This window comes from Podarcis pityusensis (genome assembly GCF_964106645.2).
Source record: "Podarcis pityusensis genome assembly, chromosome: 2".
NCBI classification, from domain to species: Eukaryota; Metazoa; Chordata; class Lepidosauria; order Squamata; family Lacertidae; genus Podarcis; species Podarcis pityusensis.
Window position 1 is genome coordinate 76,632,558 of NC_138029.1, and position 15,383 is coordinate 76,647,940.

Genomic DNA, 15,383 nt, shown 5'->3' on the forward strand with positions numbered 1-15,383 from the left:
CAATGTTTTCCTGGTAGTATATATCTTCCTACTGTCAGTCATGAATTGGTAAACTGAATATAGGATTATTATAAGACAGTCTATGTGCAGCTTGCTCTGTATCCCTTCAGGTTAACTAGATGTTACCTTTACATCAATGAACCCCTTTTTTAGAATTCCCCACTTTTTTTAAAACCCAAAGGAGATGTGCCCACTTCCCTAACCCAAATCGGAATGACCCAACCCAGATCAGGCTGGGAGAAATTCTTTCCTATGTGTCATTTTCTTGCTTAACTTTCACACCTACCTGCAGATAGCTAAGGGATGAAAATTTTCAGCAGAAAAAAAGAGGGAAACAAAACAAAAAAACCCTCATAGCAATTTACAAAAAGATAAAATTATAAAATTATACGACAATGGTTTAAACCATATCAAAAGCTAAAATACTAAAACAGATTAAAATTTATATCAGCTTTCTAATCATCTGGGTAGGCTTGTCTAAGCAAGAATGTTTTCAGCAGCCTGCCAGTCCAGCCTGTCAACAAGAGATGCAGCCCATTTCAGATTTTGTCAATAAGTTAGATAATATATGGAAATGCCACCTGATAGTAGCTTCTCAAGGCTTTTACAGTTTGTTTCAAACAAATGCACCAAGGAATGCTTCCCTAGCAATGAGAAACATAGCACTTCTTATGTAGGAAATACTGTTTTTGATATCTTTCTAAAATATATGTTCCACCTAAATGTAAGCCTTTCTGAAATTTAAACACAGAAAACCAGCCCTTAGAAATGCAATAGCCTTTACATCAGATAGTATCACTATCTATATTTGCTGAAGTACCATGCGCACAATTCCTACATTTTTCATTCATCCTGTTTGTCACTTTCTCAACAGTGTAACTCTTTGGAAAGGAGAAGAACTCCACTTTACGCTTTAAGTCATGGTCTTAAAGGACATGCAGTGACCACCCTAAATACTAACTTTATTTTTCTAGACGGTATTAATATGGGAAATGGGGGGCCAGCCACCTCCACATGCTTAAAATTCAAGGCGGGGTAGATCTCTCAGAGAAGAGGCTGTGTCGCTTTTGACAAGTGCAGTGCGTCCTGCTCCCGTACCACTGTGAAAACTTCAGATCATTTTCTCACATGCGGAAGTTCATGCTTGCAATTTCGAGAGGGAAAAGTTAAAAGTTTTCCAAAATCGCAGTTGAAAGAAAATAAAACAAATCAAGCCAATATAAAAATTGGGGGGGGGGGGTAAGGTTTAAGAGAAGAAGGAAAGCCAGCTGCGAACAAGAAACAAGCAAAGTGATGTCGCGTGTGAGAGAGGCGTGTGAATTCAGAGTGGGGGGAAAGAGGGTTAGGAAGTCAAGAGGAGTTCATTCAGGGTCTCCCGAGGGCCAAGCTCTTGTTCCATTTGGGGGGCGGAGGGGGATGCGTGTGGGGAGCGAGCGGGTGGGTGGGCGAAGGGGGAAATGAGGAGGCGGTGAGGCAGGGCGGACAGGGGGTCGGGGGCGAAAGCGACCCGCCAGCAGCTCCGCAGCCACACAAAGGGAAACCCGCCGCGGCCTCCTGCCTGCCCTGCCCTCCCCGCGAGCGCCCTGCTCAGCCCCGCCTCGCTCGCTCGCCCGCCCGCCGCCTCGCCTTACCCAGCCGCCGCTGCCGCTGCTCCCCCGCCTCCTGCAGCCGCGGCCGCGCTCAGCCCCCGTCGCCGCCACGGCCCCCCGCGCTGTCGGCGTCGCCGCCACTGTTGCCGCTCAGCCTCGCTCGCTCGCAGGGGAGCCCGCCGCTGTCGCAAAAGCAGCTAGCCTCGGCCGCCAAGCGCAGGCCGGGAGCGCGACAGGGAGGAGGGGGGAAAGAGCGGGCGGCGCTTTACGGCCGAGCCTCGGGTTTTCCTCCTTTCCACGTGGAGCGCCGAGCAGACGAGGCGGAGGAAGGAGACGAGCGAGGAGCAGCTCCTGCGCGGCAGCCATGAGGCGACCCAGTAAGCGCTGCTGGGGAGAGGGCGGGCCGAGGGGAGAGGGTCGGCTGCTGCTGCTTCTGCCGCTGCTCAAGGGCTTCGGGCTGGAGGTGGAAAGGTCGCCTCGCAGCCTCTCCCGTGGGCGGCCAGGCCAACGTGCGCCTTGGCGGGCCACTTCTTTGCAGCCCGTCTTGCGAATCGCGGCCTCCATGGAGGCGGGAAAGTGGCCTGGGCTCTTCGGCCGCGGCTTCGGGGGTCTCAGGACGCGAGGTGCTTCCTGTATTGGAGAGGCGCTTCAGGGTCTAACTCAGGAACTTAGCTTTCCTAACTCAGAACAGGCCTGCCTGGATCAGGCCAAAGGTCCATCCAGCCCCCCGCCATCTCCGCCTACAGTGACAGGCCACGTGCTCGCGCGGCGAAACTCGCCAGCGGGATTTGAGAACTGCGCCCAGTGGTTTTTTTCGGGGGGGGGGACGCAGACCCCTGAACATTTTGTGAATCTGAGTTTGGCCTCATTGAGAGCCAGTATTTCAATATGAGTAGGAGGATAAGAGTGCCCCTAAACATTTTTTTTAAAAAGCACTGATGCACCCATCCTCTTGCTCGGGCCTCTGCAAACCCCTAACCCGCTTTTGGCCTTCCATTAAAAGGTCAAGTAACGTGAAGAGGAGCCCCTTGGCTGTTCCCTTGCTTCTTCTTAGTATGCTTCCCACCTCGCTCCTCGGGCCGTTTTTCCACCTTTCTCCAGTCCACGGGCCCGTTTTTCTTGTTATGTTTTGGTCTCCCGGTGTTTTTTCCTCTGGCTCCCAATCTTTCCGTGTCCTTTTCGCCGTCTGAAGCCTCACTCACTGCTCAGTTTTGCCCTCTCAAAACGGACTGTTGATGCTCCCCTATATAGAGCACCCACAACCCCTCAGGTGTTTGGGCAAGACTGGGCAGAAGGGGGCAACTGATGTCTCATTTAGTATCTGTGGGTGAGCCCTTGCTTGTGCTCTTTGGATTACTACTCAGCAGAAAGGGGGTTCTTCAGAGAATTTTTGGCCTACTTACGCTGGTTGGAGCTAATGGGAGTTGAAGGCCGCAACATTTGGAGGCTATAGGGTTTCCTTGTAACAATCCTAAAGACATGGCAAATTGTGGCTGCTACTGAAGATGAACTTGTCCGTCTGTCTTTGCTCTTAATCTGTAAGGGAGGGAGGGCTTATCTGTCTTTCCACTTTTGGCGAAGACTTCCGGCTGTTTAAAATGTATGCTTGTAAACCCGGAAAGGTTCTCAACAGCAAGAAGCTGAATAGTGAAGGACAAAACCTTCCCATGCAAGGATTTCAAAATCTTGGGCATGTACCATCCAAACACCTTTCCTGCTTTTACTTCAGTGTATGTTTAGCCTGCAGTCCTTTGCACACTTTAACTCCCAATGAAATCAACCAAACTTAGCATCTGAGTAAACATGCGCAGCAAAGGCTGTAGCCATAAACACAGCTTCCAGGAGGTAAATGGAGGTAAATTCCAGAGGTGGAGGACCCTTTTGTTGGCCTGCAGGTATATCAGCCTTTCCCAGGCTTGGGTCTGCAGATGTTGTTAGATTATAACTTCCATCATGTCCAGCCAGCATGGCAGTCGGTCAGGGATGTTGGCATTTGTAGTTCAACAATATCTAGGGACCCAAAGTTGAGGAAGGCTGACGCTATTAGGCAGGTGTCTCTGCTCTTCTGCACATGTACTGACTCATTTCATTGTATGATTATATTATATTAATTATTTTTCCATTAGTAAAAGACCTCCGGGCCTCCCGCCCCCCCCCCCCCCGGCCTGGCACACCTGATTGTACACTATTTCTTTGGAAGCTTCCTATGCCTAGAACATGCACAGACAAACTCCGGCCCTCCAGATTTTTGGGACTACAATTCCCATCATCCCTGACCACTGGTCTTGTTAGGTAGGGATGGTGGGAATTGTAGTCCCAAACATCTGGAGGGCCGGAGTTTGCCTATGCCTGCCTTAGAAAGCATGTCTCATTGAACACTATAGAGATTGGCATAGGGTTGAATCAATACTGGTAGTGTTGGGTCATGACAAAGCAGTTTCTGAGGATGTGATGGATATGGCAATGGAGGCTGAAGTCTTTAATTTCTGCTCCTGTAGTTCAATCTAAGGCTGTGCTACACATGCAGCACAGAACACTGAGTATATACTTAAGGCTGCAGGTGGAGATGCCACTTCTGAATGCACTTCCACGTTAAAAACAAAACTTGTGGATAGAATTGCATACCAGGAAGGAACAGCCCTTTGCCTGGTATGCTGGTTTCATATTCGGAATGATTTTTTGGGAGGGTGGTGTTAGAAATGTAAGCCTCCACCTGCTGTCTATAAGTGGTATGATTTTATACTGTATTGTGTATATTTTATAGTGTTTCGGATCATATTTGTGGTGGAGAAGGTTGCGGCATTCATTTAACCCGTTATTGTTGGCTTGGATCTGCAGACATTTATTTACCTTTGGACTTTTTATATTTCAGAGTTGAAGAAAGCTAGCAAGCGTATGACCTGCCACAAACGGTTTAAAATACAGAAAAAGGTAAGTCACTCAGCAGTGTGCAATCTACTACAGTCGTACCTTGAATCTCAAACGCCTTGCGAGTTGAACGTTTTGGCTCCTGAACGCCGCAGCCCCGGAAGTGAGTGTTTCCGTTTGCAAACGTTCTTTGGAACCCGAATGTGCGACGCAGCTTCTGGTTGGCTGCAGGAGTCTTTTTCCTGAGCGCCTGCCCATATTATTATTATTATTATTATTATTACTATCATTAACCAATTGTATAAAGCTAAATGCATGTAAGTTGTGAGTTACCTGTATACAAAACACAGATCACAGTGTAATGAAGAATCTATATGGGTGAACAGCTACAGTGAACAAACTTTAGCATCTTTTACTAGCAAAATCTGTCCATTGTTGGTTACAGGTGCGAGAACACAACAGAAAAGTCCGGAAGGAAGCCAAGAAACATGGGCACAAAAAGCCAAAGAAAGATCTCGGAGTTCCCAATGCAGCACCTTTCAAGGAGCAGGTTCTTCGGGAAGCAGAACAAAGGAAACAAAGGGTAAAACAACTTGCATATTCATGGCATATTGTCATGGAACTCTGTGGTGCATCACTGTTGACTTTCAGCAGTCAGTGGTTCACCTGTAACAGGATGAAGAGCCTTGGGTCCAGGGGACAAATACTGGCCTCCAGGCCTCTCTGTCCAGTTCTTGGAAAACGTCCCAGGCCACTTCCCTGACAAGCCCTCTTTCACACCCCTAGTGTTTTTGCCTGGGTGGGATGCGTCCTTGAACTCTGAGAATGCCTCTCTTTTCTGGGCAGAGGATAAAGAGAGGTATCTGTATGAACTATCCTACTGTACGAAGACACCGTGCAGAGGTTGGGCTAAAACAGATTCCCCACTTCTGACCTACATAGTACTTGCTGGCTTTGATTTCTTACTGTGTTTAATTAGTCAGTTCAGCAACATTTGTGGTTAATATTCTAATTTAAGTAATTAACCTGGGCTACAGCACTGGCATTTCTGCTGCAGTTTCAGCACAAAGTGTTGAAACACTTCGGCATTTGCTTCTATGTGACTTCACAAACTCTCAAGCAGAAGGAAAGTGGAACTTAGCAACTGGTTCAGCACTGACATGGTGTTCTCCTGCTGTCCTTTATTAATATGCTTCATTTTCAAGGTTATAAGGTGGTATTTGCAACACAAAACACAGTCGAATTCTGGGTAGCTGTGGTGCTTTTCTGAATTCAGTAGGAGATCCTGCATATAACTTGGTGCCTTTGTGTTTGTGCATGCGAGCAGCGTGAAGAGCTAAAGAAACAACAGAAGCTTGATCGGCAAAAGGGGCTAGAAAAGAAACGCAAACAAGAAGCTAATAAAAAGGATGCTGCTAAAGTAAAGCTTTCTGAAAAGGTACGCATTTCACTTAGATCAGAAGTACTCCACGGAACATGAAAAAATTCATTTGTGACATTTGGGAATAATGGCATCCCAATACTGTGCCAAACATCTGTGCCAGTTGAGGCTTCTGCAGTTCCCTTGCTTTCCAGTTTGGAAACATTTCCCTCCACTTGCCTAAAATGGCCAGATGCCAAATCCATCCAGAGCCTTCCAGTTGTGTGCCATCACAAGCACACCCTACATGGTATGCTTTGATACAGAGTAGATGGGGGAGGCCTCAGGAGGAGGGAAGGAAAGAGAAGTCCTATTGCATGAGCAGAAGTTAGTTTTATTCAGACAGATCCAACTGAATGTTTCCCCGAAATGTAGGCTAATCCTTGGGGATTTAATTTATTTATTTATAAATTTTAATTCCCCCCCCCCCATTCCAATTATGATGTTTTGTAGGGCTGAAAGGAGTCTCTTCCAAATACTTGCACAGAGCACTTACCATATTGGCCTGAATATAAGCTGCACCATTCCCCCCCCCCCCCCAAAAAAAATCTGACCGTGAAAAGTTAAAGTTATATTCATGACCTTACGCTGCCAGCAAATGGTGGGCTCTGCCCCCACCAGGAAACAGCCTGGGAGTGCAGGGCAATGGTGTGCTGCCTGCCCGCCGCCGGCAAAGCGGTGTCTCCCCCCCCCCCCAAGCAGCCCAGGTATTGTCAATTTTAAAGGTGTGGCTTATTTGCGGGTGCAGCTTATATTTGGACCAGTGCTGTAATTGTCATGAAATTTTGTGTTCTTGTTGCTTTAAAAGATTGAAGTCCTGATGATCAGTTTTTCGGTTCTAAGTGATGTTAGATTCCTGTATCTACTTTATCTTAGAAATCAGCCGCTAAACAAAAAGCAAAGGCAAACCGGCAGTCAGAGAAAAAGTCACAGAAATTCTTTTGCAAGGAGCTTAAAAAGGTAATTTTTTTACAGTCATGTGAAAAACTCTTTCACTGTGGCCATTTACCATCCAGGGGACCTAACGCCTTCATTTCAGCTGTGTGACATCTCTTTTACTGGGGACACCAGCACTGCCCTGTTTTCCAAGTTGTCCCAACTGGTTTTGAAAATGGTTGTGTTTCTCTCTTTGTATTTTGACCATCGCAAAGAAAGATGTCATTGGTTTTGTACGCTTCTAAAAATAATGAGATGGCTGCTTTCAAACAGATGTTAAGATTTGGTTATAGTAGAGAAAGTGCCCTTATCTTAACTACTCCTTACAAATGCACATGGTGACAACATTTCTGTGCAGATTTTGACTCTGGAATGTGCACCTTTCCCCTGTTGCTGTTTAGGTGATTGAAGCTTCTGACGTAGTGCTGGAAGTCTTAGATGCTAGAGACCCTCTAGGCAGCAGGTGCCCACAGGTGGAGCAACTTGTTAGTCAGATGGAAGGAGAGAAAAAAATACTACTGGTTTTAAATAAAATTGGTAAGTGGAAATAACCTTTTTTTTTTAATCCTACAAATACGTATTAGTTTAGTTAAGCCCAAATGATTAGTGGTTTCATTATAATGTGTGATGCCTACGAATGGAAGTAAATGTTTGTGTTTACTTAAAAGTATGTCCTGTGTTTAATAATAAGCTATATTGCAAGCAATGGCTTTTGTTTGGTATCAAGATACTTTTCATCTGGCATCAATAGGGTGGGATTGACTTAAATCCAAGCATCCAAGTTTCACTACCTAGCGGACTTGTACAGTCTACCAGTTAAATAACATTCCAGTGGGATGTGAGCTATGAGGAAGATACAAAATGATACTGATGTACCTCTGAAGACTGTCAGATCCAACTCTGAGCTCACTGTTCCGGTTGCAATAGGGTAGTTTTAGCAGCAGCCACAGCAGCCATTTTCCCACATGTCAGCTGTTAGCTGGGAGCCTCAGCAATGCTCCACTGTGGTTCTCAAAGAGACCTTCCCTGCAGCCCAAAGAGGGGCTTTGCTGAGGCTCTTCAGGTCTCTCCCCCAACTTCCAGGTTTCCTGGGCCGTGCGTATGCACAGTCGCATATGAATTAAACATGCGTAAATGGGGGGTGACTATTTTTTTCCCCATCAGCTAGCAACCCTGTATTGCAGGGAACAGCGTCTTATGGTGTCCATCTCTTCTACTTTGTGTGAACTGCCAAAAACAACAATAGAATCAATACAGTCGTGCCTTGGATCCTGAACACCTTGGTACTCAGACGTCTTGGATCCCAATCGCCGCAAACCCGGAAGTGAGTGTTCCGGTTTGCGAATGTTCTTTCGAACCCAAATGTCCGATGGGGTTTCCAGTTGGCTGCAGGAGCTTCCTGCAGCCAATCAGAAGCCTTGCTTTGGTTTCTGAACATTTTGGAAGTCGAACGGACTTCTGGAACGGATTCCGTTCAACTTCCAAGGTATGACTAATTAAAAGGCTTTTAGTGAACTTGTTATATATATTCCTATTATTACCATTTATTTAAGATTCAGCTGGGCAGTTGCATGAGGCAGATAAAGATACATACCTCAATACTTGCCAGAGGTAAATGAGGTGTACCATGCAAAATCTTAATCTAGTAGTTTGAATATATTTATTTTATTGTACTTTGCTGGAGACAAAAAAAAAAAAGCCATCTAGCAAAGAGTTGGGTTTTTTTTTAGCATTTGGATTTTCCTCTAAACCAAGGGAAATAAAGCAGTTCCTCACATCTAAAGGGGATAGGATACAGTCATCTTTGAATTTGCAAAGTATCTTGTGGCATGTTTTCATGGGTTGGAATATGCTTCATCCATTGCATCAGTACCTAACAAATCCACTGAACAGACTTAGCGCAGCTGCCTTTCCTTGAAACCATTTTATCATCAGCAATGTGATCACTGCCTAATTTTTGCACATTGGGGTTTGTGGTGATGTTATCTTTCAGACCTAATACCGAAAGAGAACTTGGAGAAATGGCTGGATTATTTAAACCAGGAACTGCCAACCGTTGCCTTTAAGTCTGCGATGCAGCAAAAAGACAAAACTGTGGTAAGAGCAGCCGCCCTCTTTTCGACAGTGCTGGACTATGTGTTGCTTGCATGGAATGTTATGGGGGCAAGAGAGAGAGAGTGAAATTCCTAATACAAAACTGCATTCACTCCATTCTAACAGGTTGCAACAGTATATTTACCTGTATGTGTATGCTTGGTCGAGACTCTTTAGCCTATAGGTGTTCTTGACGTGAGTGGGGGAATTCTGTGTGGATGCAGATTTACATGCGCTGGGGCTGTTCTTTTCCCGCAACAAACATGCTCCCATTAATACATCAGTGTGGGAATGGTGCTCCCACTGCCCTGGATTTTGATTAGTTGTGGATAGCTTAACTCCATTGTTTTTGGTGGGTCTTTTGTCTTTTGTTTTTATTATTATTATTATTATTATTATTATTAAAGAAATTTGTGTTTGCCCTCCATGAGAAGTCTGGTGGGCAGCAACTCGAGAACGGGCCTTTTCTGCAGTGGCTCCCTGATTGTGGAATGCTCTCTTCAAGGGAGGTTCACGTGGCGCCTTCATTACATATCTTTAGGTCCCAGCCAAAAACATTCCTCTTCTTCCAGGCCTCTACAAAATTATGTGGCCTTTTAAACTTAGAGGGGTATTGCTCTTGTTTATTACTGCGGTGTGTGCTTCTGTGTTTTTATATTGTAAAGTGATCCTCGGATGAAGGGTGGTATGAAAAAGGTATTTTCCCCCACAGGATCTGCGTTATTTAAATGTGTTCCTGTTTTAAACATATTGCCTTATGAAATCATTTCCTCTGATGCTGGCGTACCCCATCTTAATTTAAATCTACAGCAAGAGAAGAAGCACACAAAAAGACGTAGTGCATATCTTGATTTATCGAGATCCAGCTTATGTTTTGGGAGTGAGTGCCTGCTAAAACTCCTTCGAGAGCACAGTGTAACTAAAGAGAGAGTTATTCAGGTTGGTGTGGTGGGTAAGTGCCCCATTTTTTGTCTACATGGAGTTCCTTGGGTTGCAGTAATAATCTGTCTGAGCACTGTAGCAGTTTTAGTGGCTATGTGGTATCACATGGTGGCAATTCAAAAAAGGCCCCCTACCTTTAGCTGTAGCCTTTCAGGGATGTGCTGTGGGACTGATGTGCTTGAAAAGCCCCAGTATGAGCTCGAAACACCATGTGCATGCCCAGGATCCTGGAGATCATACTGTTGTTGTTGTCACTGGAGTGAGAAATGAGGATATATGCTTTTGTCTTACATTATTGTGAAGACTTCAGATCCAACTCTGATCTTGCTCCGCAGGCAGCTTTAAAATGGGTGTATCTCACACGCCTATAGGTGAAATATTTTTAGAGAACAAATCAACACCAAAAATCAGAAGGTGGCAGTGCCACCTACAAACATTTCTCTTGCGGTCTGCATGCCATGGCCCTCATGGCTCCCTCAGCAATATTGCAAGGGTGGGCAAAGAAAACGAAGTGGAGATTGAATATATACCACAATATTGCTCCCAAGTAAGCAGTCTTCCTGGAGGATAATTTAACTTGAAGATGACGTTTCTACTCCCGGGTGTGTTTTGAACTTGGGATGGAATCCCACCTAAATAAACATCTCATTTTGGGGGTGGGAGAGATCTATTGACACTCACTCCACCAAGAAGGAGAAGGAGCCATCTTTACATGTAATCTTCCCAACTGCACTTTTTTTTGGGGGGGGGAGAGTGTGTGTGAAATGTTCTGGCTCACACTTGCTCTGGCCATTTCTTCTGGGATTGATGAATGGAAAGGAAGGTTGCTCTTAGAATTATTTGTACTAACAGCATGAACAGTCATCTTTTCCCAAGATACTTACAATCCAAAGTTGGGTGCAGAGAAAACTGGTAGAAGAGAGGGCAAGGGATTCATGCAAGGAACTGCGGCTGAACACACTTAGACTTCACTGGGAACAAAGAGCTTAAGCAATGTCTTCACGGAAATTGTGAATCGTACAGATGGGGAAGAAAAGAGCTGTGATGCAGTGCAAGTTATGTGATTGGGGTTCCACCTCCGCTGGGCAAATGCTGCTCTGGTAGCATAAGCAGATTTCTTTCCCAAGAAAATGAAAACTTTTCTCTTCAGATAATACCTAGCATGCCAAATTTGGTTACTAATGCACCTTTGTTTTTATTTTGTATCTTGGCCTTCAGGTTTTCCTAACACAGGGAAAAGCAGCGTAATCAATAGTCTGAAAGAGGTGCATGCCTGCGACGTGGGACCAGTCAGAGGCCTCACTAAGTTAGTTTGCTTTCGTGGTACAACGTTTTTCAAGCATTGCCATTCAACTTCACTAAGATCCCTCCTTTGTTTCGACTTCTCTCCATTTACACAAAAGAGATCCCATTAGGGAGATGTATTGTTAGGATGGGGTGGGAACCATTCTAACAATGACATACTTCATTTTCAGTTTTCCCATCGCATAGCCATTTTCAAATTGGCAATCAAATGGATATAATCTTCCTTATTGTTAAGCAGAGTGCTATAAAATGTTTAATTAAATTGTGTCAGCTTTGCTAGTTGTGAAACTAGACCTATTGTTTTGACTTCCTTGGACCAGGGCTGTCAGAAGAGATCATGGGAATTTAATCAAGAGTAAAAGGGCACATAGTGGAGAATAACCATGCATATCCCAGTAATTGCAACCTGACACGTTCAGATTTGTGCTGTCTTCAGTGTTTAACATTTTGTTTTCTGGAAAGACTCCCATCTAGCCCAGATCTAATGCTTTGATTCTTTATGGCAAGGATGGGGAACCTTTGGTTTTCCAGACAATGCTGAACTACAACTCCTATCATCCCTCAGCATTGCTGGCTGATAATGATAGGAGTTTGTGAGCGCCACACCTTTTCCACTCCTGCTTTATGATTTGCTTATTTGTCAAATATTTCCTGGAGTTTGTTTTTTCTATAACCCCCCCCCCCATGCTCATTATGTGTGTGTTCTTTTAAAGGTGTCTACAAATAGTTCACATCGACAAACAGATCAGGATGTTAGATAGTCCATGTATCATTGCAGCGCCTTCCAGCTCTGCTCTTGCTTTGGCACTGAGAAGTACTGCAGGCATTGATGCTGAAAACTTAGTTGGTTCAGTAGATGCTATTCTGAAGCATTGCAACAAACAGCAGGTAACGCTATTGTATAGTTTCCCAGTAATTTATTGGCCTCGGGTGTGTTTAGCTTGCACACTTGTTGCACTTATGGGGAACCAGTGGCCCTACTGGTGTAGTTGGACTAAAACTACCACCATCCCTGTTCATTGGCCATGCTAGCTGGAACTAATGGGAATTGACATCCACTAGCACCCAAAGTGCCACAGGTTCTCCATCTATTTTATTAATTGTGTTGATAAAATAGCTGTTGGTTTGCTTTCTGGCAAGGTTCAGTAGCAGTTGTGTAGCATCAAGTTCACACTGATAGAATCATCTATGTTTGCCCATCATGTCAGGCTCTTTAGATTAAATCAGATAAGATTCAACAAGTTAATGCTCGTTTACTTTATTCCTTACCTGCTCTTCACTGTGAGGTCCCAGCACATACTGTAATTATTTAAAAGTGCAATCTTTAAAAAGTTTAAACAGATCACAACTGAGAATTTGGTTGCGTTATAAAATATGAATTTCAAGTTTTATATGCCCCATCATTGAACAGATTCAATCTATTAGCCAAGTGAGAAATGAGGATATTTGTTATGTCTTACTGTTACAGTGAAGACATCAGATCCAACTCTGATCTTGCTTTGTGCTTAATGGTGCTTCCTAAGGAGTTCTGACCCACTTCTGCTTTCTGCCGTGGTCTAGATATGTAAACTGGAGCAAGAAAATGCTGTTCTTGCCGTTAAAAGGCTTGGGCTTACAAGTGATGTTGGAGAATCTGGTGTACACATATGAGGCTCTCTTTTTATTGTTTCAGATTATGCTGCACTACAACATCCCAGACTACAGAAACTCTCTGGAGTTCTTAACTCTGCTTGCTCAGAAGAGAGGAATGCTGAAGAAAGGAGGTCTTGCTGATACAGAAAGTGCGGCCAAACTATTTCTGTACGATTGGACAGGGTAAATATGTTCTCATTTGTCTGCATGAAAGATTTGCTGCTGAGAAGTAGGTGCTGTGCTGAAAAGAACATGGTGTGGTGAAGGAGAACCTCTCTCTCACCCCTCCTTGCCCAACTTCTGCACTTCCCTGCAATGCTGCTACTTGTGTCTTTCTCTCTGCTAGTTGCCACCTCCCCCCCCCTTTTGGGGGGGTCAGCTACAGCCCCAGAAACAAGGTGGGAAATTGGGGGTGTACAGTTAAATGTTAACTCCTGAGAGGCAGGACCAGAGTGCTTGGTGCTGCTGGCCAGCCCCATGCAATTTACACAGTGTAAAGCCAGCTCTCCAGCCCTCTGCTTCTCCTAAATAAATAGGGCAAATTCCTGGTTTTTAGATCCTTTGTAAACAATTTTCTTCCCCACCCCTCTCTTAGGGCCAAAGTGAGTTACTATTCACGGCCTCCTCCAGCATGGACTCTGTCGCCACACCTTTCCCGTGAAATTGTAGCAGCAGCGCAACAGGCTTTTAATCTTCAGGATCTGGAAGAAGATAACAAAAGTACCATAAAAGGTGATGCTGGTGTACCAAATTATCTTGTGTCTTTAAGATGTGGGTTTCAGAGCAGTTGGTTAATTGTTGTTTTGCTATGTTATGCCACTTAGTTCGTTAGTGGGCAGCATTATTTTATACACCTAAGAGCCATCTCTTGAAGCTTATCAAGCTTCTAAAATGAGTGGCCAGAGCTATGCAGTTGGGAGGTGGCTCAGTTTTTAGGGGCTGCCACTGAGTTCTGTGGATCCAAACAAACAGTGGCATCACTGTCTTAGGTGCCATGGAATCTTGATTATAGCGAGAGATGTAAACTTAATGCTCCTGAGTGTGCTGTGCTGACAAATACATATAGCTAAATCTGGAAAATGAACTGAGCATCTTGCACCTTTGATGTTTTCTGCTGCACAGTTCACTTAAAACGTGAAACCGTTTTGGTAGAAATCGGACCAGAGTATTTGTCCTTTGGGAAAGCACTTTCAAGAGTTCTGCCCATATAGCATTAATGGACATTTCTTTTACAGGTAGCAAATATCCTAATGAGGCAAGCAGCATTGCCTTTCAATCTCTTGGCTTCACGGAGGGCATAATAGAAGAGAGTGAACTGCCAGAGGAAGTAGTCGACCTGGAGAAGATAGAAGCGAGTGAAGATGAGGAGGAATTAACCGAAGGAGAAGATGAAGAGGAGGATGAAATAGAAAGTGATATTGAAGAGGTACATCTGTGAGACTAAGATTAATAATACCTTGAGAGTCGTCAGCAGAGAGTGGAGAGGGTGGAATTCTTGGCCTCAGTCCTTACACTGTCAAGACAATACAACCTACACTTCTAGGTTATTTTTGAATTTGCGTGTGTTGCCTAAACAGGCAAATAGCTTCCTCTTGGAAATTCAGTGGTACCTCTTCTTACGAACTTAATTCATTCTGGAGGTCCGTTCTTAAGCTGAAACTGTTCTTATCCTGAGGCGCACTTTCGCTAATGGGGCCTCCCACTGTTCACGCGCCTCAGGCGCGAGTTTTCCGTTCATATCCTGGGGCAAAGTTTGCAACCAGGAGCAGCTACTTCTGGGTTAGCAGAGCTTGTAACCAGAAGCGTTCATAACCAGAGGTACCACTGTAATATGCAGTGCCTTTGGCTTTTTGAAAAATGTTTAATTACCGTCAGTGCTGTCATGTTGACATTTTGCATTCCTGTCACCTTGTTTCAGGAAAGCAACAGAACAGCAAGCGGCAAAACAACCTCTGAAGAGCTAAAAGCAAAAAATTCAGACTTGGGGAAGTTACCTACAGGTACATTTATTATGATTAATGAATTTCAAAAGGCTAATGTCACCTTGAGCAAGCAGATGATTTCAGACTGACATTTTTTCCCTCCTTCTGAAGGTAAGCAACTCAAAATAGAGAAGACTGGTGACCTGGATGATGCATATGACTTCAATACAGATTATATGTGAAGAGAAAATCAAAAGGACTTGAGTGCTGCCTTGATTTCTGGGACCAATACCAGGACTTTTTGGAGCCCCTCAAGTTCAGGCCATGTGAATATTGTACAGGACTATTAAATAATTCAGTAAAAATAGTAAAGAAAAGATTTTGTTTTCAACTTCATAAATCGTATTGAATAATAATGATAATTTATTACTTATACCCTGTCCATTTTTCTTACTTACTTGGGTCCCACTTGTCAGCTGAAAAGGCCCTTCCTTGCCTCTGTTATATATAAATGAACTAAAGCAGAGCACTGTAAGTGGCATGCTGAGGATAAAGGGTTATTTGCTGATTTACCATAATAGAATCAAATCTTCCTTTTTTTGATGGAGCAGCAGTGGGCTATGTAGGAAGGGTGGTATTGAGAAAGATGTGCTGCTCTCACTTCAGTGCAGTGAC

The 15,383-nt window shown here is 44.4% G+C and overlaps 2 protein-coding genes and 1 long non-coding RNA gene across 19 annotated transcripts in view; 1 reads left to right on the forward strand and 2 right to left on the reverse strand.

Moving 5' to 3' along the window:
• PBRM1 (polybromo 1) overlaps nucleotides 1-1,725 on the reverse strand; it is a 58,960-nt gene extending 57,235 nt beyond the window's left edge. For all 17 annotated transcript variants that reach the window (XM_080995351.1, XM_080995366.1, XM_080995365.1 and 14 more), the window contains exon 1: nucleotides 1,632-1,725. The gene's annotated coding sequence lies outside the window, so the exon portion shown is untranslated. The remainder of the gene's footprint in view (nucleotides 1-1,631) is intronic.
• A 109-nt stretch (nucleotides 1,726-1,834) lies between these two features.
• GNL3 (G protein nucleolar 3) lies at nucleotides 1,835-15,085 on the forward strand. The gene is made up of 15 exons (XM_080995386.1): nucleotides 1,835-1,966; nucleotides 4,462-4,520; nucleotides 4,903-5,040; nucleotides 5,785-5,895; nucleotides 6,754-6,837; nucleotides 7,215-7,350; nucleotides 8,807-8,910; nucleotides 9,718-9,859; nucleotides 11,068-11,155; nucleotides 11,868-12,042; nucleotides 12,827-12,969; nucleotides 13,382-13,518; nucleotides 14,022-14,212; nucleotides 14,705-14,786; nucleotides 14,880-15,085. The coding sequence occupies exons 1-15, from the start codon at nucleotides 1,954-1,956 to the stop codon at nucleotides 14,948-14,950; spliced, it is 1,674 nt and encodes a 557-aa protein (XP_080851512.1). The 5' UTR covers nucleotides 1,835-1,953; the 3' UTR covers nucleotides 14,951-15,085.
• On the reverse strand, nucleotides 9,885-11,061 carry LOC308471422. Its single transcript, XR_013982953.1, has 2 exons — nucleotides 10,734-11,061; nucleotides 9,885-10,103 (listed from the first exon to the last, which is right to left on the reverse strand). It is a non-coding gene; the product is annotated as an uncharacterized lncRNA (long non-coding RNA).
• Nucleotides 15,086-15,383: the final 298 nt, after the last annotated feature.

Excerpts from the sequence above, each read along its gene's own strand:
- GNL3 (XM_080995386.1), top strand. Across the intron at positions 12,970-13,381 it reads TTTCTGTACGATTGGACAGG|GGCCAAAGTGAGTTACTATT; the intron begins GTAAATATGTTC and ends CCCCTCTCTTAG. Across the intron at positions 14,787-14,879 it reads CTTGGGGAAGTTACCTACAG|GTAAGCAACTCAAAATAGAG; the intron begins GTACATTTATTA and ends CTCCTTCTGAAG.